The 23,624-nt window shown below is 45.2% G+C and overlaps 3 protein-coding genes across 5 annotated transcripts; all 3 read left to right on the plus strand.

Annotated features, from left to right (window-relative positions):
• Nucleotides 1-4,043: 4,043 nt before the first annotated feature.
• LOC100834922 lies at nt 4,044-5,836 on the plus strand. Of its 2 annotated transcripts, none has more exons than XM_014900645.2 (3): nt 4,044-4,559; nt 4,604-5,160; nt 5,249-5,836. In XM_014900645.2, the coding sequence occupies exons 1-3, from the start codon at nt 4,283-4,285 to the stop codon at nt 5,618-5,620; spliced, it is 1,206 nt and encodes a 401-aa protein (XP_014756131.1). In that variant the 5' UTR covers nt 4,044-4,282; the 3' UTR covers nt 5,621-5,836. The 2 variants fall into 2 exon arrangements, with proteins under 2 accessions (XP_014756131.1, XP_003571023.1); XM_003570975.4 differs by having other exon boundaries at nt 4,628-5,160.
• A 719-nt stretch (nt 5,837-6,555) lies between these two features.
• LOC100835231 (ubiquitin fusion degradation protein 1 homolog) lies at nt 6,556-10,651 on the plus strand. 2 transcript variants are annotated; one of them, XM_003570976.4, is made up of 10 exons: nt 6,556-6,858; nt 7,583-7,618; nt 8,019-8,096; nt 8,960-8,984; nt 9,059-9,091; nt 9,219-9,340; nt 9,420-9,550; nt 9,689-9,912; nt 9,991-10,232; nt 10,337-10,651. In XM_003570976.4, exons 1-10 carry the CDS (start codon nt 6,571-6,573, stop codon nt 10,424-10,426), a joined length of 1,269 nt encoding a protein of 422 aa, XP_003571024.3. In that variant the 5' UTR covers nt 6,556-6,570; the 3' UTR covers nt 10,427-10,651. The 2 variants fall into 2 exon arrangements, with proteins under 2 accessions (XP_003571024.3, XP_010233914.1); XM_010235612.3 differs by having other exon boundaries at nt 6,728-6,848.
• A 3,914-nt stretch (nt 10,652-14,565) lies between these two features.
• Nucleotides 14,566-22,440, plus strand: LOC100841135 (tRNA(His) guanylyltransferase 2-like). Its single transcript, XM_010235613.3, is given in 17 exon segments — nt 14,566-15,232; nt 15,327-15,479; nt 15,911-16,042; nt 16,247-16,291; nt 16,400-16,569; nt 16,711-16,796; nt 16,865-16,871; nt 16,874-16,919; nt 16,921-16,954; nt 18,769-18,898; nt 18,992-19,091; nt 19,199-19,330; nt 19,619-19,663; nt 19,741-19,910; nt 20,169-20,254; nt 20,357-20,464; nt 22,088-22,440. Coding segments are annotated over 17 exon segments (1,644 nt in total). The 5' UTR covers nt 14,566-15,167; the 3' UTR covers nt 22,223-22,440.
• The last annotated feature ends 1,184 nt before the right edge of the window (nt 22,441-23,624 follow it).

Here is a 23,624-nt window from a genome sequence, read left to right on the forward strand (position 1 = left end):
ATACTTCTTCCGTTTCATAATTCTTGTCTTAAATTTTTTTAAAAATAAATGTATTTATTTTTAAAAAGTGACTACATGCATTTAAATTTTTGACAAGAATTATGAAACGATGAGAAGATATAACTACCCTTTCCAAGTTTCCCCTGATAATGTTCGGTCTTGCACGATTCTGCATGAACGCCATGAATCCACCTGACAGCTTCGTAAACCAATCGGATGACCTGTGCAGCGAGATCGCCGGCTTTCTGTATACCACGCTGCACCCCACCGCGCCAGCACGACAGATTAGATCAGACGGACGACCTTCAGATTCCGACCCGTCGATCCATCATTAATCAATCCACCGTGCCTCGGAGACTCGTCAGCGACCAATCTCCGGGTCCCCGGGATCCATCTAATCCATCAACAGCCCGCCGGACAGAGACGCGCACGTTCACGTACTCCTGGTCAGACCAGGGAAACCACGCGGCAAAGTACGTCCAACAGGAGACGTCGGCTTCGCAGGACTCATTTGGTAAATGCATGTGCAAAGGCAGCCTGTCAATACGCTTTAAAAAAGTTTTGTACTAAAAATTATAGACATCAGACCTACAGTGATAAATAATATGTTTATAAGCTGTCTATTAGACTGCTGTCTTTTCTCAATCTCTTTCTTCCACCTCATCAAAACTATCTCTTATAGACACCTAAATCAGCCTCATTTTACATGCCCTAAATGCAAGGACGATATGTAGCTTCGCGTTGGTTTGGTTCTGTCGTGGTGTCTCTGGCACGGCTCGGAGTCAGAGGGGACGCGCTGAAGCCATCTTGCTTCCCCGCCGGTTGGCCATGCCCCAATCAGAAGGGGTTCATTGTTGTCACGGTAGTCGTTAGAGTAAACTCTGGCACTGCATCGTGAACTGAGCCTAGCTCAGGTGGTCTGGTTCCTTGTGGTGAAACCAGCCCATCCGAGTTCAAGTCTTAGACTTCGACATGGGTGTTACATTTTTCTAAATTATTCCAGAATTTAACCGGCACTATTCTAACCGTCTGCGTTTGTCCTGTGTTTTAAAAAAAACTCCCGCGATATCAAATGATTGGAGAGTGGAACAACGAATGCCCGATCGCATGAGATTGGGAGGTACGTCTGCTTGTATATATATGCATGGTGATGTATAGGTACAGATTACAGTCCGTATCCTATGCGGTTGGTATACACAGGAAGCTACAATGTATAAACTCTAACACCCTCCCTCAATCTTAACCGTATCTAGTAGGTTGAGATTGCGCCGACACGCCTCGAATAGTGGCAAAGGTAGCGGCTTCGTTTGGCAGGTCGAGGATTTTGAGACGGGCCCCACGACAAGCACCTGCACCATGATTAGGCAACAAAATAGGAGAATATGCAGCATCTACAAATTGGTCAGAGGCAAGAGGAGATGAATGCAAAGATGGTAAATTGGAAGATATATGTGGAAGGTTAGAAAAAGGAAAGAGATTCTCATGAAATATGACATCACGGGAAATATAGACACGATTGGAAGGTACATGAAGGCACTTGTACCCCTTGTGGAGCGAGCTATTCCCAAGGAAGACACATTTTTTAGAACGGAATTCAAGTTTGTGATTATTATAGGGACGAAGGTGAGGCCAACAAGCACAGCCAAAAACCTTGAGAAAAGTGTAGTCAGGTGTTTCATCGAAAAGGCACTCAAGCGGTGTTTTTATGTTAAGAACACGAGTAGGGAGACAATTAATGAGAAAACAGGCCGTAGAAAAAGCATCACTCCAAAACCGAAACGGAACAAAGGCATGAGCTAGTAGAGTGAGGCTAGTTTCAACGATATGATGGTGTTTGCGTTCGGCGGCCCCATTTTGCTGATGTGTATGTGGACACGAAACACGGTGGATGATGCCAAGTTTCTGAAAAAATGTGTTCAAATAACGATACTCTCCCCCCCCCCCCCCCCCCCCCATCAGAGGGAGAATTTTCTGTTTGAGAAGACGTTCAGCATGGGTTTGAAATTGAACAAAGACATGGAACACATCGGATTTGCGCTTGAGTAAATAGAGCCATGTAAAGCGACTATAAGCATCAATGAAACTAACATAATAGTTGTGACCACTAACAGAGGTTTGTGCTGGCCCCCAAACATCAGAATAAATAAGCTCAATGAGAGTTTTAACTACATGATTCGAAGAAGAAAAGGGCAACCGATGACTTTTTCCTTGCGACAAGCATCACAAACACTGCTATATCTTTATTACTAGACTCAATGGAGAGCTCATGGCGATGAAGAGCATGACGGACTATGGGAGTAGCGGGATGACCAAGACGAGAGTGCCACTGTGATGGCGAGACACGAACACCATTGAAGACTTGCGAAGTCGGCACATCAAGAGAGTAAAGGCCATGGCAAGTTTGTCAAGCTCACTAGTGAGATGATCCGTTGCGCCGGTGTCCATATACCAGCTTGCGTTGCCATCTCAGCTTGGCGCTCGTTGGGGCGCCCGTCGTTGCCGATGCCGAGGAAGTCGCGCTTGAACCTTTTGTAGCACCGAGAGGCAAGGTGCCCAGGGATGCCACAAAGCTGACAAACATGGCGCGTGCCGGCAGCAGCCGTGGTCCGGGGTAGTTGTCGCCAGTGTATTGAGCTGCTGCTGGGGTGGTGGAGTGGAGAGCAGGGGCTTGCCGCCACCTGCGCCAGGACGTGCAGGCGCACGGGATCCACCCCGATAAGCAGCGTTGGCCGACACCGTGTTGGAGTAGATGTCGGCAGATCGGCGAGCCTCAATGCGTTGCTTGGTGCTGAGTAGACGAGCATACAGATCACGTGGCGGCATGGGAAGATCACCGACCATTGACCACCTCAACAAGGGAGTCATAATCGTTGTCGAGGCCGTTCAGAACATATGAGATAAATTCCTCATCACGAAGAGGTTGACCAATGGAGCTCAAGGTGTCTGCCAAGGTCTTGACCTGCTGAAAGAAAACGCTAGCCGGGAGGTCACGCTTCTTCAACTCACTGAGCTGGTGGCGAATCTACATGGAGCGAGCCGTCGATTGCGAGGCAAAGCTGGTCTGGAGGGTAGAGCAGGCATCCCGGGAGGTCGTGGCGAAGAGCACCATGCCGGCCACGCCTTCCGAGAGAGAGGACTGGAACGCGGAGAGGATCGCTTGGTCCTGTTGGATCTATGCCCGGTGTGCCGCAGGGTTGACGGAGAGCGGCGGGCACGGGAAAGAGCCATCAACAAATCCCATGAGGGAGTGGCTGCGGAGAAGCGGCAGCACTTGGGCACGCCAGTAGAGGTAGTTCTCCGGCGTCAGCTTGATGGAGAGAAGGTGCGCGAAGTGGAACGGCACCGGCGGCAGAGCATCGGGTGGCAGAGATCCGAAAAATCCGGAGTTGATGACGGCAGGAGTAGTTGCCGCGGTAGTTGAGGCAGAAAGCACAGGAGAGCCGGCAGCAGTCGAGGAAGAAAACATCACGCCGGCTAGAAGAGTGCCCGTGGTGTGGGAGGCAAGGGCCAAGGTAGTGTTGACGGCCAGCAGGCCGGCGATGCCGAAGAGAGAAGCAGTGGTGTCGGAGAAGATGGCGGCGGAAGACATGGAGATGAGATCGGCCTAGTCTGATACCATATAAAACTTAGGGTTAGAGAGAGGATTGAGGGGAATAGCTCACCGCCCCTTGGACGTGACCTGCTTGTATATATATGCATGGTGATGCACAGGTACATATTACAGTCCGTATCATCTACGGTTGGTATACACCGGAAGCTACAATGTATAAACTCTAACAGGAGGAGGCCGTGCCATTGTGGATCCGGTATATGTCTGCTGACGAATGAATAATCGACGCTTCAATCGATCGGTTGCCTCGCCCACGCCATCCGGCCGGCCTTCTCCCTTTTAAGTTGAACCGGACCCATCGCTCCGATGCTCCTTACCCGTCGTGATGTCGACGACGCTACGAACACGACCGCCTACGTACATACGTACTTGCCGGATTTTGAAAAGAAAAATATACAAAAAAATCTGAGGAGAATCTGGAACTGATCGTAGGACACAACGGCCGGCCGACCACCCAGGCGGCACCCATGATTTTTCTACTTTACGAACGTTGTTTTCCCCGAGCAGTTGCCACAGTCGGGCAACAGCTTCGCGACGACGTGTCTCGAGCCCCAGCCGCGCCAACGCCACCCCCCCGTCCCGCACGCTGCCGCCGGCCCACGCATCCCTTCTTCCCTCCACATCCCCTGTTCTCTATCTCAATCTCCCGTTTCCTCAGCGTCCGCGAGCGCTATGGCATCGGCGGGAGACGCCATTGGCGAAGCGGCAGCGGGAGCAGAGACGATGGCCAAGAGGAAGAAGAGGATCTCTGACTGCCTCGTCGACAGCGACGATGGCCCCGACGACGCGCCGCCTTTCCCTGGCACGCCGCGGCTGCGCATCCCGATGTTCACCTGCGCCCGGCTTCGGTTCGGCGGCAGGAAGGCCGGGGGGCGACGGAAGGAGGCCGCCGCCGCCGCCGCCATCGCCGCCGAGAAGAGCGAGGAAGGCGCGTCCGTGGATTCCTCAGGTGCGTGATTAATTAATGGTCTCGACAGTCAACCCCCTTTACAGCTATCCTCTGTTTCGTGCGACCAGCGGGGTGGAAGGTGGCCAGCAGCAGCGGCGCGTCGACGGCGGAAGCGGCTGCCGGCATGGGCCTCGGCCTGCTGTTCCTCCTCGCCAAGACCTGCTCCGAGCTCAAGAAGATGGCCGAGGTGCGCGCGCAGATGGAGGCGCTCCTCGACGAGATGCGGGGCCAGCTGGCGGCGGCCAGGACGACGAAGATCACCAGCACGGGTAACAATAACCACGCCGCGGCTTCCTCGTCTTCTCCCAGTCCGGGACGACGTCCGCGCCGCCATTCCCGTCGGCGAGTTGATCAGGGACGGGAACGGAGAGGCGAGCCGTCGGCGTCGTCGGCGTTCTACGCGATGACGGGGAACCCTCTGTTCGACGATCTCGATCGGCGCGAGCCGTGTGGCCGTGGTGCGGCCGCTTCTTCGGAGACAGCGAGCGGCGAGAGCGAGACGACGACGGCTGAGGTCGAAAGCCCAGGCGCGACGAGCATGGCCGTGGACTTGACCCGGCAGTTTCAGCACAACCGCGACACCAATCAGGAAACATCCGAGGTACAAACGACATCGGGAGCTTTGGCTTGGCTCATAATCAATGTTTCGCCAGTGTTAATTAACTCCGTAACTGGTTTTGTTTGTGCAGTGGTCATCGTCGGACGACGGCGAGTTCATCGAGCTGGACGGTGGATTCTTCCGCGGCGGCGGCGGCGGCGAGAGGCGAGGAGACTATTCCGAGGAGTGCTACAGAGCCGAGTCGGAGGAGGAGCGGGCCGGCGAGGGGGTGTCGGCGCTGGAGGTGGAGAGGCGGCTGCAGGAGATCGTGCACCGGAGGAGCCGGGAGCGGATCGAGGAGCTGGAGTCGTCGCTGCGGCGCGCGGAGCGGAAGCTGGTCGAGAAGGAGATGGAAGCGCGGCTGTGGAAGGACACGGCCAAGCTCGCGCTCCAGCCTCCGCCGCCGCCGCCGCGTCAGCAGGGGGAGGACGCCGACGGGGCAGTGGCTTCCTCCTTGCGATGACCAAGATTTGACCGCGGGAGTTCCGTGATTGTACAGGATTACTCTACACATACAGGATGCAGTAGGTACAGCTGACTCCTGGATGACTTCCGGTCAAAAAAGACTCCTGGATGATTAGATTAGTGCCGTACGCATGAATGGAGTCTAAAAGCGAGCCAACAAAAGTACTGTATAACGATGATATACATATTTGACAGTGTGAATCATTTTGACGCAGAGAGCAGGGTTTCAACCCACTTTTCGAAAAAGAAAAGACCAGCGATATACATACTAGCGATCTACTCCTGTTTCACTAGATTTTCACACCCCGGTCATATGCTCTTGTTTCACAAAATTCGTATATAACCGAGTCCCACTAAGAATTTCACTGGCCATTCACGTTGGTTTCAAAGTTCACTCTATTTTTATTATCGCTTCGTCTTTCAGTGGGTTTCACTTGAATTGTTACAGTACGGTGTTAAAGTTCACTACGGTTTTACTTTAGATGATCAGGGACTCCCTCCCCAGCTCCATTTTTATTGCGATGAAACCAAACCGTCCCCGGCATCCAGCAAAATAGTATCCCAAATAAAGTTCGAAACAGTTCACTACGGTAGTACGGTCTCCGTCATTTTGGTGTCAATTTCACTGCACTTCCGTCGTTGTGGTGTCAAAACTCCACTAGACAATTGTACCAGATGGAACCATCGGCTTTCAGATTTGATTTGATACATCACGATAGGACGACGTGGAATAATCGACGTGGCCCGGGGCTTCGTAGAAGAACAGGGGATTAGGAGAAAAGAAAAAGTTGAGGGGTAATGTCAAATGCGTTTAAACCATTGTTTTGGGTGATGTGAGATAATTAGACACAAAACGTGTGGTTTTACGGACAAATTAGCAAAAGCGAGGGCTCAGAAACCTGCCTAAAAAATCTGTGAAATTTACTTTTTTATTTTCGGGGTTTAGGAATGCCATGGACTACGGGCGCGGCAAGTCTGTATGTTGAGAAAAAAAAAGCCCAATCGAGCCCAGCGCTGCAGCGCAGCCCAAAGCACCGTTCCTCTTCTTCTTCGTCACTTTCATTGGTTTTTGATCTCTCTGTAAAAAAAAGGACTTTTCGGTTCTTCCTTCGGATCGAAGCCAGCCAACCCACCTCCCTCTTTCTCTCCACCAACCGCTTGAGCTCGAGCCCATCCGCCACCGCCGCCGCCTCCTCCTCTTCGGCTGCCCGACGACCGGTGCATAGGTATTTCCAGGTAACCCTCGACCCAGCTTCTCTGCCTCCCCTAACCCCTTGGCCGATGCCAATCAATTCTCCCGGTACCTGCACCCGATTCCGGTCGTGCTCCTGTCCGTGCTCCGATGGGATGACCGGATCGTCAATCTAATCTAATATTCTAAGCGGAGGCATGTGTACTATAATCATACGCTTGCGTGCTGCCGGTGTTCGTCCCACAAGTGCGGGAAAAGGAATCACTTTTATGCGTTTGATTGATGACGCGCAACCTCTTCCGCTGAGTCGGTGTAGTAATTTTAGTTGAAGTACCGCATGAGCATCGGTTGTGTTATACTCAGACTCTGCATCCTGAACAGGAGTTTTGTTTGTTTGTTTGTCTACCACTAGACCTCGCTTCCAGTTACCCAAGGGCTGTGCTATGCCATCTTCATAGAGCTAGAGAACCTATGAACTTTTAGCAGGATCTACTATTCCAACTGCATCTAGTAACCCCTGAAGATTTAGTTTCATCACACCATGGCCTAGCACTTTTGCCTAGTCCTGAGAAGCTATTATGGCTTATCAGTATCGAGCATCTGCAAATTAGAGTAGGACTTAGGTCTCCTTTCTTGATTGTCGCAAAACTTCATCTGTGAGTAAAGTTCAATTCTGTTGTGATTATTTGCGAATGTGTAGTATTGTATTATCTGCTTTTCTTTTCTTCATCACCGTTTAACTATGTGTTCTCGTTCCTCGTATGCTAGGGTTCAAAAGGGGTTGACCTTCTGGTTTGCAATATGGTAAGTCCTTTAGCTCAAAATTGATCTTACCGTCAACTCTTTAGAACCATGTTACCATCAAGGTGTATAGCAGTGAAATTCAGACCCACAAACTCTGAACTCATCACCAGCTAGCCATAGCTTCAACAAATCTGATAGCACTTGATTATAGCCCGAATCATTTGCTTATCGTATATGATTTATAAACCTGAGATTTATTCTGGAATATCATGAGCTAGTACACCTCCTTATCAGTCAGCATGTTTGCTTTGCCATTTGGTAAACCAATTTTCTAGAATGTCATTCATTTTTCATATTCTAAACATGCATTGCCACAAATAGTTTCCCAACAATATTCTGTAGCCTCATATCGATTTGAACCACATAGTGTTGACTGAATACAATTGTTTGTTGTGAACAGTATTTTGAAGGCTATGGTTACCGTGGAAGTACGTTTGAGCAGACCTATCGCTGTTACCCTGCATCTTTCATTGACAAGGTATGCAAACCTTCTTTGGATGATTTGGCACATACGCCTTTGATAATTATCTTTGAAATTAAATATAATGATAAATAAGTAATTTTGATGGGAGATATAATACTCCCTCTGACCCATATTACTTGTCGCTGATTTAGTAGAACTTTGTACTAAATCAGTGACAAGTAATATGGGTCGGAGGGAGTAGCATAGTTATTTATGTGACAAATATAAATCCTTTTAACTATATTCGTAGTCAAAATTATAAATGATGGCTGCAAGCAATTTACAAGTAAAATTTGGGGAAGCAATCCTTTTGATATTAATCTTTGTTTTGTAGTTGAAGTCTGAATTAATGCCAAGAAAAATTATCTTAGTAAGGATGTATTAGTCTTCTTGCATTAGCCAATTCCGTGAAACCATGTGAGATCTATATTTTCCTTGCTACAATATGATCTCTTGTTTATGCTATAGTTTTTTCACAACATTGCTGCTGTGCTCCTAACTCTTAAGCAAGGGCTAGGAATAGACATGCCTATGTGTTCTTTGATCTTGCCTTAACCTGAATTTGATTGTCTGCTTTCAGTATTGATGATTGCCAGATTATGAACCTTTTTCTTAGCCTTAGCCTGGTTTTTAGATCGAGTCAACTAAAGAGAATGAATTCTCAGTAGCTAAACAAGTGGTGCCTGTTGGCAACTTGGCATTTTCCCATCCACTCTTGCCTCATCGATGCAGCCTGCAGTGTTGTGATTTTTGTGAATGGCATCCAACTTTAAATTCTTTCATCTAAAACAGCTAGTGAATTATTATTTCTCAAAATCAATTATTTAGGTTCGATTCATTGATATTATCTGAAAATTATCTTGTACCATTCCTTGCAGCCCCAGCTTGAAACTGGTGACAAAAGTACGCTCACTGTTCACTGAGTTCTTTGCGTCTTTTAGTTTTGGCAGTTGAAGTGATAACCCTTTTCTTTTCAGTTATCATGCCACCTTCAGCACTTGATCGTCTTGGTAAGTTAGATGTTAGATGTTCTCTTTTTTTAGGAGACATGCATATGCTGATAATTCACCTTGTTTTTGCGATTTTAATGTGCACTGTTTTGACACTAAATTGTCAAACATGTTCTGTTCTCTGCAGCATCTCTGCATATTGAATATCCTATGCTATTTGAAGTCCGCAATACAGCTGCAGAACGTGCTTCGCACTGTGGTGTTTTAGAGTTCATTGCAGAAGAAGGCATGATCTACATGCCATATTGGGTAGGCCCAGGTTTAGGATATTGCCACACTTTTATATGATATCATCAGGTGGATCAAACTAACTCCATCCACTCCTTAGATGATGCAAAATCTTCTTCTGCAAGAAGGTGATATGGTGTTTATAAAAAATGCCAACCTCCCAAAGGGCACATATGTGAAGCTGCAGCCTCATACAACCGACTTCTTAGATATTTCAAACCCCAAAGCAATGTTAGTATTGTTTTCCAAAATTTTATTTTTTCTCTTTCATTTCATATGACTGTTGTATGTTGTATAGTGACGACTTTCCTGGTATGAGTAGTGAGATCGCTGAAGAACACTAATGCTCCGTCCATGTCATTCTTGCAGCTTGGAGAAAACTTTGCGGAACTACTCTTGTCTAACCACTGGTGACAGCATTATGGTTGCGTACAATAACAAGAAATACTACATTGATATAGTTGAAACAAAGCCTTCCAGTGCTATAAGTATAATTGAGACCGATTGTGAGGTTGATTTTGCCCCACCACTTGACTATAAAGAGCCTGAGCGGCCAAAACCTACTGCCCCTCCTACTGCAGCACCCACTGCAGGTAGCCTTTTTGTTTTCTACTTCACTACTAGTGGTTAGGATTCCTCAATTTTTCTTGTCATTCATGTTTCTGCTGCAGAGGCTGAAGCCGAAGAGGAACCAATGTTCACTCCCTTCACTGGTCCGGGAAGGCGCCTGGATGGGAAGCCTTCTAAAGATCTGGATGCGTCAGGCTCATCCCCTGCCAAGCGGCAAGCCAATGCAACCAACAGCGTGCAGCCCTCAACAGCCTCCACATCACAGAGCACTGCACCACGTAAAACCACTGGTAAACTTGTCTTTGGCTCAGGGGGAAACCAGTCATCAAAGGAAACAGACAAGGTGCTGGTCCGGAACTCATTCGACCCACATGGAACCACTGCCTTAGTGCTAGGTTTTCCAGCTTCACACGTTGTGCCGCCATAACATTTTGTTGGTCAATGTAGGTACCGGAAAAGGATGCAGAGGAGGACCCAAAGAAAGAAGAGCCCAAATTATCAGCGTTTACGGGAAAGAAGTACTCGTTGAAGGGCTGAATAGACAGACAATGTGTAGTTACGAGTACTCCCGGTGATGAACATCATTAGGGAGAAGAGTACGACCTTCTCCTATTTATTTATCTCTGATCCCTTTCAAATCTTCTTTTTCTGTCAACTGTGTTCCTTTACCAGCCACTGTGGATAAGTTCAACTCATTCTGTAAAAATTATTTTAATCTGTGCCCTTGGACTTTTAGCAAGCTTATGCATATTTTCTTTGTCACTGCTATTTTCAAATCGATGTACTCCGCTGGCGAATGTGCGGTTTCAGTTCTGGGCTAAATATTACCGTGTAAAAATTATCAATCTCTGCTCTCAGACTTTCAAAGTAAAAACAGTAGCTGCTTTGTTACTTTTTTTTAATAAAGAAACGTACTGTCTCTGAATTTCCACCTTCCAACCGTCTAAAAAAATTCAAAAGGGATCAAGAGGAGCTTTTCATCTTGTAGTTTTAGATTTGATGACAGGTCAAATATATGCCGTTAAAAACTATAGAAGTACAAAAACTACGAGTATAAGAAATCAATTAGGAAATATTTTCATTCTTATGATATAACAACCAACATATTTTCACAAAAGGAAATTCCTTCACCCCAATCTACGGTATCTGTCCCCATCCCTAACCAGTTTCCTAATAACTAAATTTTGCTACAATCTCCACTTTTGTCATGTTGTAGCTGATTGTCCAATCTTATGTTCACATCAGTTTCCTCTAATATCTCAACGACTTCCCAAACAAAAAGAAGGACAAGGAAGACACATAATTAACAAGCTAGGCTGCTGAACTTGTATCCGTGGGACTTGCAAAATTATTGCTTTTATAACTAGTTTCACATCAAAGGTCATGGCAATCTTGTGTTAGCAGCAGAGAGAGAGAGGTGCAGAACCGATGATTCTCTTCTTATATTCTCATGAGGCCATGTGTTTAAATGGTTAAGATATAGCAACCAATTATCTATCCTAAAAGACCGATAAGCTCCCCTCACCCCCGACGTGGATAATAATTAGGAAAATGCGGGAGGACTGAGACTCGAACTCAAGACCTCAACTCTGATAGCATGTTAAGATATAGCAACCAACCATCTATCATAAAAGACCAATCTAATATGAAGATGAGATATGATAGACTTAACATACATCACAACACTTTTCCAATCATCTATCCTAAAAGCACATTTCAGGACATTCCAGAAAAAAACGAGCTGAAGAGCAGTGTAGGAATAAATGGTCAATAGATTCATCCATCCCACAGAATTGGCATTTAGAATCCCGTTTCCACCCCCTATGAAGTAAAACATCTTTGGTGAAAATACTTTTATGAGCTACAAGCCACAAAAATATTCTAATTTTCGGTGAAACTTTGATTTTCCACACATAAATTTCTGTGGAAACACAACATTTCTCCACATCAAATGCTTGTAAAAAGAACTAACAATAAATCTGCCATTCCGAGAAAGGCTCCACCTGATTCTGTCATCACAAGCACTCAATCTAACTTTATCACATAATTCCAAGATCTTTTGCCTATCAGCAAACAAATCTCCCCACAAAGTCCTTCTAAAACAAACTCTAGCTCCCCTATTAAGAACTACATCTGCAACTGAAATATGCTTGCTGAAGCAGATCTCATACAAAGATGACATGGAGGTCCTTGCGAGAGAAACAAAAAAACAAACAAATAGCCTCCGTTTGTTTTCATTTTCGTTCACACTAAACTTGGAAACAAATCATTTTCAGCAAATGAAGCTATCGACCAACCATGCGTGCTCGCTTTCTCTTGCTATGATTAGTCGTTGGGATCGTCTCAGTTAGTTTCTTCTTGCTTACTTTACCTTCTCTCGCTATGATTAGTCATTGAGCACGTATCAGTTTTCTCTACCATCTCAGAATACATACTCACCCATCTGGTTGAACCAGTGTCATGCTAATCCTAATTCAGTGGACTTGAGTTTACATGTAGGAACTCACATGGGGGGGGGGGGGGGGGGACTAAGAGGCGCAATTATGGTCGCTCTCAGCTTGCTAGCTAGTAGAACTGTATTTAGAGATATGCGTGGCTTGCATCGGTGGCTTGATCATTATGATGATCACACGAAAACCTCGCCGATCAGCAAATGCGATTAGAATGAGTGCAGGACATTAGCATTCTGTTTTCGCATGGGAGACCGGTGAAACCGCCGGCCGAGCCTGATGCGGACCAGCGGAGGTGCACACGCCGTTGGCAGATCTGCAACCAACCATACGGACAGAACATCTTTGGTCTAAGGGGTTCACTCAAATTAAGAACTAAATACCGTTCTATCTCCCGAGGATGCTACTTGGGAGGACGCAAATTTTATTCTCAACACATTTCAATCTTTTGAACCCTAGAGGAAGGTATTTCCAGGTTCAGTGTGTTTTCCAGTCGACAGCTCGCTCCTCCGGTTCGGAAAACGCTTCAGTTAGCAATTTGCAACTTGCAAGTCAGCAGCTTTGGCGTGAAGTCTCTTTAGGTGAAGATCGACGGCTCAGGTTGAAGATTGCGAGAACAGGAAGATCTAACGGCTCACAGTTGTTGTTTTTGTTTGATTTACCAGCTACAGTTACTGAGTGCGTTGCTGCTCAATGTTTATGTAAGCTGATGCTTTTTCACCAGCCGCAGGGTGGACATTAACCCGAATATGGGTCGACTTGGCAAATAAGAAAACAACCTGTGAACTCTAGCCAGCTGTTGCTTTTTCACCAAGCTAAGGCAGCCTGTGAATGTGCGAATTATGTGAATTTGGGTATTTCAGCCCAGGCGATCTATCATGTGTTCGCCACCTTAGCAGTATTACCAATATAAGAAGCTACAATTAAACTCCGTAAACAACAAAAGAAAATGGTGGACATCTTTCTGGAAGAAAAAGAAAAAGGGAGCTAACAATCTGCAGATAGACCACACCAAAGGTCTCTACTCAAACTGACACAAAAATGAAATAGAATTGTTCATTCCTCTCAAGAGACACCTCCTATTGCTATGATTAGTCCTTGGGCTGGTACAGGTCGGTTTCTTCTTGCTTTCTTCAGCTTTTCTTGCTATGATTAGTCGTTGAGCTCGTATCAGTTTTCTCTACCATCTCAGAATACCATGGTCACCCATCTGGTTGAACCAGTGTGTCGTGCTAATCTAATTCAGTCGACTTGAGTTTACATGTAGGAACTCACAGACATGGTCGCTCGCAGCTTGCTGGCTACTAGAACTGTATTTATAGATGCGTGACCTTGTATCGGTGGCTCATTACGATGATCACACAAAAACCTCGTCGATCAGCCCACACGATTAAAATGAGTATTCCATGCCAGTAGAGAGAAAAGCAGTAGCCACCCTCCACTGGCAGGAGAGAATGGACAGCTGAAGACTGAACCGATTGCTATCTTAGAGCAACGAGCAATTCCTAGAAACAATGCGGCTGTGGTACAATGGCGTATTTGGTGGCAAAATCTATCTCCCGAGGATGCTACTTGGGAGGACTCAAATTTCATTCTTAACACATTTCAATCGTTTTATAACCTTGAGACTTGAGGACAACGTTCGTGCCCAGGGGAAGGTATTGTCAGGTTCAGTGTGTTTTTCAGTCGACAGCTCGCTCCTTCAGTTCAGAAAACTCTTCAGTTTGCAATTTGCAATTAGCAAGTCGGCAGCTTTGGCGTGAAGTCCTTTTAGGTGAAGATCGACGGCTTAGGTTGAACGATATCAGGAAGATCTAACGGCTCACAGTTGTTGTTTCCGTTTGCATTACCAGATACAGCTATAGCTACAGACTGACTGTGTTGTTGCTCAATGTTTTTTTCTTATTAGCCTGAGTGTCAATTCAGGGTAATATCCCCATCCCAAGCTGGCAAGGTTCAGCGAAAACCAAAATTACAACAATACACTTAATTAACGAGACCTGTACGTATAATTTGTTAGGTTTCATGGCCGTGTGTGCCCGATTTTCCTTCATTAACGGAGCGTCGTATGTTTTTAGTTCGGATTTGTCCGTGTCTGGTCGAAAAGAAAACGTTACATCAACAGTAAATAAAGATGGACGGCTAGGATGGAAGAAGATGACTTGAGTCTGAACCCCCTTCTTCAGTTAACAATCTTGACACAGCCGCTGTCCTTTAAAAAAAGAAGACACTCTCTCTCTCTCAAAAAAGAAAGAAAAGACACAGCCGCCGCCGCCGCATTAGCCGTCGCTGGCTCCCTCAGCCGCCGCCTACGGGTTCCCCTCGACGCCGGATCCACTTAGCCTTCCGGGTGCCATCGCCACCCCGTCCATACCCGGTACGCCGACGTGCCCGAACTCCCACTCTACCTCCTCCTGTTCTCCCCTTCTCGTCCCTCGTCGAGTGTCGGCGGCGGACCGGTGCGTGTACCTGCGTCTAGTACGGCGGCAGCGGGAGTCCGAGCCAGATAGAGGGGAAGGGGGAGGTGAATGGAGAGCATACCTTGGCGGGACGGAACTTTCCGTTGGAGTCGTTGAGGGATGGGGAGCCCAAGCTGCCGGCCGAATTTGTGGAGTCGGACGGGGATGCTGCTGGACCTTTTTATTTTGCTCAAAACCCCTAGGCAGCTGGAGTTGCTCTAACTTATCTTACGAGTGTGCAATTACTGACTGTGCGTGGTGTCTTCAGCGGAAATTGTTCTTGTGTTCGATGAATTTTGACCGAACAGAGGAAAAAAAATCCACTCATGTCAGGGGGAAGGAAATGTGGCTATTTGGTCGTGATCAGCCATGTCGGCGCTTGTTAGAAGGAACCAAAAATATTCCCCATCTACTCCCTCTTTGCAATGGACAATGTACAAAATCCGAAAACTCTAGTCCCAAACATGCAATTCAGATTTCACCCAGGTTTTTAAGTCTAAACCACATATTTGGTATGATTTTCTGTAGGTGTAGCTTCAGGATCAGGTGTCTTGTACTCTTGTGGTGTCGAGTGATGGCAAATAGCGAGTTTGAGTACGTGAAGAGGGAGTTCGAGTTTGACCGCCGCCTCCCAGCTTCCAACTGGATTGTTGTCCGCATCGATGGCTGCCATTTCCACCGGTACAGTTAATCTCTTCCTTAGAAAGGGAAAAAAGACAAATTTGTTGATATCTATATTTCTTAATTTTTTGCACAGCTCTGTTGAGTGATTGCTGCTCTCTAAGTACCGGATGCTATTTATATCATTGGCTGATTGCTCTGGTTTTATTTCGCTCACTTACTCGTACACTGAAATGGTTAATAGTGGTTAAACAACTGCATCGACCATCTGGCCATCTTAGTTCTTAATCTAGTTCACACACCAATGTCTTTTGCCTGATTTTATTTGTGAGGACAAGCTTGTGGAAAACATGCGGAGAAGGTTACATTATGAAAAATTGAGAATCATTGTTGCTTCAAACTAGAAATAGTTACCTTTTCTAAAAAAAAGAGAAATAGTTTACCTATGTTCTTTGTCTAGTATCCACTAATTTCTGTCTTCTTTTTGTTAGATTCTCGAAGATACATGCCTTCGAGAAACCAAATGATGAGAGTGCTTTAAAACTAACGAACTCTTGTGCCACTTCTATGCTCGATAAATTCCCTGACATAGTGTTTTCTTATGGTGTTAGCGATGAATACAGGTATGACTTCTTCTCATGAATGTTAAATTATATCGTTTGACAATATCATGTAAAGAAAACATTACGTCGAACAACTGTGTAAATACCCTTGTAAATGGAGATGCTGTTTTGAATTGCATGGACACTATTCTTCCTTTTTGAAAGATCTCCATTCATTTGTGTGGATAATAATACCAGTTTCGTATATTTCTGTTTGCTTTGCAGTTTTATTTTCAAAGAGGCAACAGAATTCTATCAAAGGCGAGAAAGGTATAGCATTTAAAATGCCCACTCCTTCGCTAAATATTTAGAATATTGCTATACCGATAACTTTTCAAACTATTCTTCATGTGTTGACTTCTTTACTAATAATTGCAGCAAAATTCTCTCTTTATGTGTTTCTTACTTCACATCTGCGTATGTAATGAAGTGGAAAGATTTCTTTCCTAATAAAGAGTTGAGGGAGCCTCCATATTTTGACGGCCGAGTTGTATGCTATCCAAATATGAAAACCATTCTGGATTATTTGGCATGGAGGCAAGTGGACTGTAAGCTTCTTGAACTACAGTCAGTGTTTCCTAGAACTAAAAAGTCCGATTCTTACATAGTGCTATTATGTGTTTTGATGACCCCTACAAAAAGTCATTTCCTGTATGTTATTTACTACAAGTTTGGTGTGTGCCTTTCAGGTCATATAAATAATCACTACAATACATGTTTCTGGATGTTGGTGATGTCTGGAAAAACTGAAAAAGAGGCACAACAAACGTTGAAGGTAATCTGCATTTTGCAAAGTTTGATGAGCCTTTTGTAGTTATTTTTTTTGAATCATCCATCTTTCAGGGAACATTTTCAAGGACAAGAATAAGTTGCTTTCTCAGCAGTTCCGAATCAACTATGTTCCGAAAAGGATCCAGTGTTTATCGAGACAAGGTAATGTTCGTCGAGCATTTAGAAAAACATCCTTATTTTTATTCCTACTCATTCTCGGTAAATTATGTATATTTTTTCTCCATAATAAATTTGCATGATTAGAAAAATTACCATGATAGATTCTAGTCATATTTGTTGCTGAAGATATTTCTAGCATTTAGGACTTCTCATCTGGTTACCCAGATAGTTACTTGTAAAAATCTATTACTATATATTAAATTGGAGTTGGTGGTGATTCCCGCGGGCGCCGTACGTCAACTTCATTAAATTTACATGAGTATGCCACCGCGCCCCCTCCTGTACGTCCCGATGCGAACCCCCCTCCCTTCGTGTAAAAAAAAACCTCTCTCTTGTCTTCCTGACCAGCGCTCGCCGCCTCCTCCGACCGCTGCTTCTCCTCCCTCCACCGCAAGCCTCGCGTCTCTTTCTGCACGCCGCAGCCGCCCTCCTCCTCTGCGAGCGCCGTCTCCGCCGGCAAAGATCTATGGAAGGCCCGTCGCCGCCGCGCTCCTCCCCTGCGCACGCCGTCATGGAGACTGGATCCGCCACCGCCGCCATGGATAATAAACGGTATGAGAGAGTCGATGAGCCAGTCCATCAGGGAAGATGAGGTGGACGAGCCGTGGAGATGAGAGGCGACGAGGCGACGTGTCTCTGAAGTCGCTCACGCACGCGAAAGTCAACCATGGCCGCTGAGGCAGCAACAGCAGAAGAGGCGCTGCATGAAGCGGCGGCGGCCCTCGCGAGCTCGCTGCAGCCGCACATGGCCTTAGCCTTCTTTGCGTTGGCTGCGTGCACCGTGGCGAGATCGGCAGAATCGGAGCGTCGCCCCTCTTCCATGCCCATGCCCCATTCCCTCTTCCCCGACCACGGCGTGCCCCAATTGCCCTGTCTCTAGAGGCAAAGCACCGTAGCTAACGAGGCGCAGTCCGGCGAGATCCAGGCAGAGACAAGGAGATGTGGGGTCAGTGAGGACAGAACGATCCACTGCCTTGTGCTTCACCCTCATTCAGATTCATTCCTTGATTCAACAAATCAATGAACTCAGCCTCTATTAGGACACAGGGCGATGGAGATTTTTTTTCCTTTTTTTCTGAGATTTTGTTTTGGTTGTTTGTTCTTTCCAGATATTTGTTCTTGCATTTTTCTATGACAGATCTTGTTACTTTCCGTTCATGGTTCAGATCTTTCTTCCAAATGTTCATGTTTCTGATCTTGTTTCATTTAGTTCTTGCAATTAGTTCATGGTCAGGGAAGACAAAGAGGAAAGGGAGATTACAATTAGAATATAATAAAACCACAAGAGGAGGAATAGCAGGAAGAGATTTGGCCAATCTGAGTCAGCCCAACCTGATTCGATTTCCCAATCAATAAGTATCTTTTGCATCTGTTGTATGAGGCCAGACCTTGTGTATTTATATACATGTACTCACATCCTTCAGATTTTTAGTGTGTTAGATTTATATGCTTTGGTCCGGGAAGATTAGAATCCTTAGATAGTGTATACAAGTGACGACCATCTTGTGTCTGGGCTGTGGCAGCGCACGGGCATTTCCACTAATTGTTATATAATTTGAGTTTGTAAGGATAATTGAAACTTCTTTGGTGCCATTTTGTGCCATTTCATTGTCTGGTATCGATTGAAAGTCATGATTCTTCTAATCGAGTCTGCAAATCATGTATTGTATTTATTTGCAAGCCTGATTGTTGAACTATCCTATTTTGTGGAACATATTTTCTCAACTTTTAGTCAAGATTAACTAACCCAGTTATATGCATTTGTGCAAACTGAAGAGTTGTACTTATCACTGTAGGTGGAGACAAAGGTGAAAACTAATGACTATGGGAATCCCATAAAAAGGATGTGGTTAGCTGTTACAGTATCAAATGTCGATATCATAGGACCTGAATTTTGGGAAAAACATCAATACATTCTTCGACAAGGTTAGTTGAATCATTCTAGTTCTAGGTGTGCTTACTGCTCCATTATACTTTTTATATATACAGCATCAGTCTAACTGTGTGCCTGGGGGGAAGAAAAATATAGATACGAGTATGTGAAGAAGTTCGACAACATCAATAGGCTTCCACGTTGTAATTGGACTGTTGTTTGTATTAGCGCCTGCCAGTTTGACCAGTGAGGATCTCTAGTTTCCTATTTCTTGAAATGCATGCTGCAGTGCCATTTAGTAGTCAGTCATATTACTATCTTATAAACAAGGTGAATATGAACTTCTTTCCCAGATTCTCACTGATCCATTCATTTGACAAGCCAAACGATGAGACTGCTCTAAGATTGATGGACGCTTCTGCTTCTCTGATGATGGAGCGATTCCCCGATATTATCTTTGCCTATGGTTTTAGCAATGAATACAGGTATAATATACACCTTAAGAATCACTTTTTTCCTTGAAGAAAACTATGAAAAAGGCAGTAAAACAAAAATGTATTTTTCTGACAATTTTGTCTATTCTTGTCAACAGAAGTGATTTGAATTGAATATAATAATCTTGGCAAGATAAAAGGTTCATATAAAACTGTAAGTGAACCATGTTGCAAAGCTGTAAATGTGACACACTTTAGACAGGCGTTTTTATGTTTGTTGGCTGGCAAACCTGAATATTTGTTTCCAATGATAATGTTTATTTTTTTTTGTTGTCGCAGCTTTGTGTTCCAGGAGAACACTGAATTATATCAGAGACATGAGAGGTAGTTATCAGTTTTATGAATTTCTACAGTATGCCTTTTTAAAAAAAAAAAGGGTCAAGCTTTAATATATTATGCAGATTAATCATTTCTTCATGTTCATCATGTTTCACTTCTTTCTACATGATGAAGTGGAAAGAATTTTTCCCCAACAAAGAGTTAGTGCAGCCACCACACTTCGAGGCTGAAGTTCTCTGTTACCCAAAACCAAAGATCGTTCGTGCTTATTTGTCATGGAGGCAAGCAGAATGTGAGTTATTCACATCTTTAACTAACTGAAAATATTTATGAAGTTCTTGACAGTCTTCAAGTATGTAATATCTGAATTCATATGTTCAATTGCTGCAGTATAATGCATTAAGTTTAGTGCTTATATAGTACTTTAAGCTGTGGTGGCTGATAAGTTCTGTCAGTGTCCATGGCCTTCTTTTTCACGATGTCTCTTCCAGCAGTTGGAACAAACCATGATAAGAAAATGAGCAGACTCATTATACACGCTAATTTGCAGGTCACAACAGGAACCAATACAATACATGCTTTTGGATGTTAGTGAAATCTGGAATAGGCGAAAACGAAGTTCATGAGATACTGAAGGTCTTCTTTTATCATTTAGGATTTAAATAAATTTTGCATTATCCTATTTCTTTTTCTTTCTTTAGTTATATGCAATCCCTAACTCTTTTGTGTTCTCTGAAGGGAACATTATCAAAGGACAAGAATGAGTTACTTTTTCAGCAATTTCAAATGAACTATAACAATGTACCGGCTATGTTCCGAAAGGGTTCATGTACTTATCGTCAAAAGGTACTTTTACTATTATCCAAGAACTATTTTCTACATAAATGTTGTCCGTGTGCAGTTTTTATTAGAACTAAGTCCATTTTACCCCCCTCAACTCTTGGGAAAGTTCAAATTTGACCCTAAACTCTAAAACCGACCGGGCTAATTACCCCCCCCCCCCCCCCGAACTCTTGAAACCGTCCACGAGGACCCCCCTGGCTGTTTCCCCTTAGTCTTGGCTGGTTTTGATTGCCTCGCTGGCACTTTGACCAGCCTCTGACCTCCAAGCTGGAAAAGGGGTGGGCTGCTGCCCCTTCTCTCTTCTATCTCCTGTGCCTCTTCTCTCTCTCTCTCTCAGTTCTTTCCCCAGCACCCAGCAAACTCTAGACCTCCTGGCCCTGGCGGCGGCGGAGCAGGGACGACTGGGCAGGGTGGTGGTTGCGGCTGAGCAAGGGCGGCTGTGGGAGGTCAAAGGCGAAGGACATTGCAGCCAGACACGGACAATGCTGAGTAGCTGAGAACAGAGGAAAATGGGGATGGGAGGAGCTGCTGCTGCCAAATTGCCTCCGCTGCCGTGCTCAACAGCTGCTGCCGCTGCTGAATCGGAGAGCTGCTGCAGCTCAACCGCCGCTGCCGGCCCGAATCGAAGACCTGCTACAGCGGCGTCTCTAGGGTTCAGTGGGGAAAGAGGAAACGAGAATGAGAGAGAAGAAGGGGCACGGGAGAGAGAGAAGAGAGCAGGAACAGCCCATCCCTTTGCCAGCGTGGCGGTCAGAGTCTGGTCAAAAGCGCCAGCGTGGCAACCAATACCAGCCAAAACGAAGGGGAAACCGCAAGGGGGGGGGGGGGGTCCTCGTGGAAGGTTTCATGAGTTCAGGAGGGTAATTTGCCCGGTTTAGAGTTTAGGGTCAAATTTAAACTTTTCCCAAGATTTGAGGGGCGGGTGGGGGGATAAAATGGACTTACTTCTTTTTATTAAGATAGCCAGACTAACAATAATATATCATATGCAAGAAAATGGCGATACCTAATAAGCATGTTTTGCATTAGCTAAGAAACCAAAGCAACTTTCTTGGATAGCTATAATTGGGAGATGTTCTGGCATCTTATTCTAGTTTCTGTTTCTGAAACCATTTACTATTGCCTAACAAAACTGCATCTGAGATGCCATGCTATTTCTTTTCAAACTGATTCTGAGCAACTTCTCAAACCATTGCATCTTCTCATGAAAGAGAAAACAAAATGAAAAAGAAAAGGTGAAAAAGAAATGCCATGCTTTCAGGATGGGTTTCTCGGAGAAGCGGCTCTCCCCCAGCTTTCAGGAGAAGCCGCCTTAAATTTTTGGCTAGGTTTTCAGATTAGGTTAGGCTAACCAAATTTGGAAGCCCAACAAAATTTCACATGCGGCTTCTCTAGGAAGCTGGGTGAGAGCAGCTTCTTGGCGAAGCCCATCCTAGAAACCGAAAAGAAGGGGGCTTACAACTGACAAGCCAAATTTGTGAACCCTGCGTATGGTTTCCGCACTTCATTAATTAGGTGGAAAGTGCTTCTATGACCTATGAGCAGAAGATGGTTTCCAAATTATCCGAGCATGTCCATTTTTTTTTATTTTCTTTGGGTTAATGGTTACACTTTAAACGGCTGCAGGTGGGGAAAATTGCTGAGGTGGAGGATAGCGGAGATGTTGCAGAAGCGCCCTGGGACGTAGCAGTGGCCCACGTGGACATGGGGCCAGAGTTTGGAGAAAGCACCATTGTATTTTTAATTGAAAATGATATCTAGTTCAGTCATATATACTAAAATACGTCTAGATACATGTAATAAAAAGTCACTTAATATGGAAGGAGGAAGTAGTTGTCATCCCGTGCCAAATTTCGTCAAAAATGTCAGTAGATTTTGGTTAGGAATTCCAGTTTCTTTCGTTCCCTTCATCCTTGTGTTTGTGCGCTTATTCGTGTCGAATGGTTTTTCCTTACAATGTAAAGCAATTGGCAAGGTTTTTTTTTTTGAGGGAAGGCCATCATGACTAGGTTTATTAATGCTCAAATAAGAGTAACATCATCAATAAGAAGAGGAATAATAAAACTCGGAGGATCATCCAGCCAAACACTCGGTCAATCGATCCTAGCTACCTAGCTAGCTTAGCTTCAAGGCAATCAACATAAATAGCAGCTGCTGGCGATGAGACTCTTCATTTCATTAACCACCTCTTGGCTGTCCGAATGTATCAAGAGATTTGTAAAGCCTAAACTTGCAGCAAATTGAATCACACGCCATAGTGCCATTGCTTCAGCCTTTGTAGCATTGTAGACAATAGGAATCACGCTATTCGTCGCGCCAACAAATGCGCTGGAGGCGTCACGGATCACCGCTCCTGTGGCACCCTCATCGAGATCATCGATAAAAGAAGCATCCACATTCAGTATTTGCATACCTTCAGGTGGTCTTTGCCAACCACTGCGCTGAATTCCAGCTGCTTGGAATTTGCTCGAGCGTAGTTCATAGCCAACGCCTGGATGGCTAGCGCCCATCTTGCCGGAGGTTGAATCGATTCACCTTGCCTCACTTGCCTTCGTTCCCATCAGATGTACCAGTAGGTAACTGCTACTAGATCTCCAAAAGTGACAAGCGAAATATAAATATTGGAGGCTTGATCCCCGGCGAGAAGGTCTTCCAGTACTGCTGAGCCAGCACGGTCCAGAACCAAACTCCGGTCAATGGACTCAACAACTCCCAGGTCTGTCCAAACTGCACGTGCACGCCCACAAGTAAAAAGCACATGTCTTAGGTCCTCCACTTCCGATGGGCAATTACCACACTTGGCACTTACCGGCACATGACGATTAGCAAGCGTTGCCAGGCAAGGGACCGTATTATGTAAGCTCTTCCATCCAAAAATTTTGACCTTCACTGGGACCTTAAGTTCCCAAATTTTCTTCCACACTGGATGCCCTCGGGTCCCTCCCATACCATTAGTTCGACGCAGTTTTTCTCCATGCTGGTGATCCCATTCAACATGATAAGCCGAGCGAACCGAGAAGACACCAGATTTGTTATAATGCCAAGCGACAAAATCATCAACACCTGCCCTCGCAATCGATATTTGCAAAATTCTTTGAGCATCTACCGGCCAGAAAATATCATTGATCAAATCAGCGTCCCAAACATTAGTAGTTGGATTGAT

Source organism: Brachypodium distachyon, chromosome 3 (genome assembly GCF_000005505.3).
Source record: "Brachypodium distachyon strain Bd21 chromosome 3, Brachypodium_distachyon_v3.0, whole genome shotgun sequence".
NCBI classification, from domain to species: domain Eukaryota; kingdom Viridiplantae; phylum Streptophyta; class Magnoliopsida; order Poales; family Poaceae; genus Brachypodium; species Brachypodium distachyon.

What these genes read in the sequence shown, in the direction of transcription:
- LOC100834922 (XM_014900645.2), top strand. Translation starts at nt 4,283, where the DNA reads ATGGCATCGGCGGGAGACGCCATTGGCGAAGCGGCAGCGGGAGCAGAG. An exon ending in CGCGTCCGTGGATTCCTCAG is followed by an intron (nt 4,560 to 4,603) that starts GTGCGTGATTAA and finishes CCCCCTTTACAG; the next exon opens with CTATCCTCTGTTTCGTGCGA. An exon ending in CCAATCAGGAAACATCCGAG is followed by an intron (nt 5,161 to 5,248) that starts GTACAAACGACA and finishes TTGTTTGTGCAG; the next exon opens with TGGTCATCGTCGGACGACGG.
- LOC100835231 (XM_003570976.4), top strand. Translation starts at nt 6,571, where the DNA reads ATGCCATGGACTACGGGCGCGGCAAGTCTGTATGTTGAGAAAAAAAAA. An exon ending in TTCAGCACTTGATCGTCTTG is followed by an intron (nt 9,092 to 9,218) that starts GTAAGTTAGATG and finishes TGTTCTCTGCAG; the next exon opens with CATCTCTGCATATTGAATAT. An exon ending in TACTGCAGCACCCACTGCAG is followed by an intron (nt 9,913 to 9,990) that starts GTAGCCTTTTTG and finishes TTTCTGCTGCAG; the next exon opens with AGGCTGAAGCCGAAGAGGAA.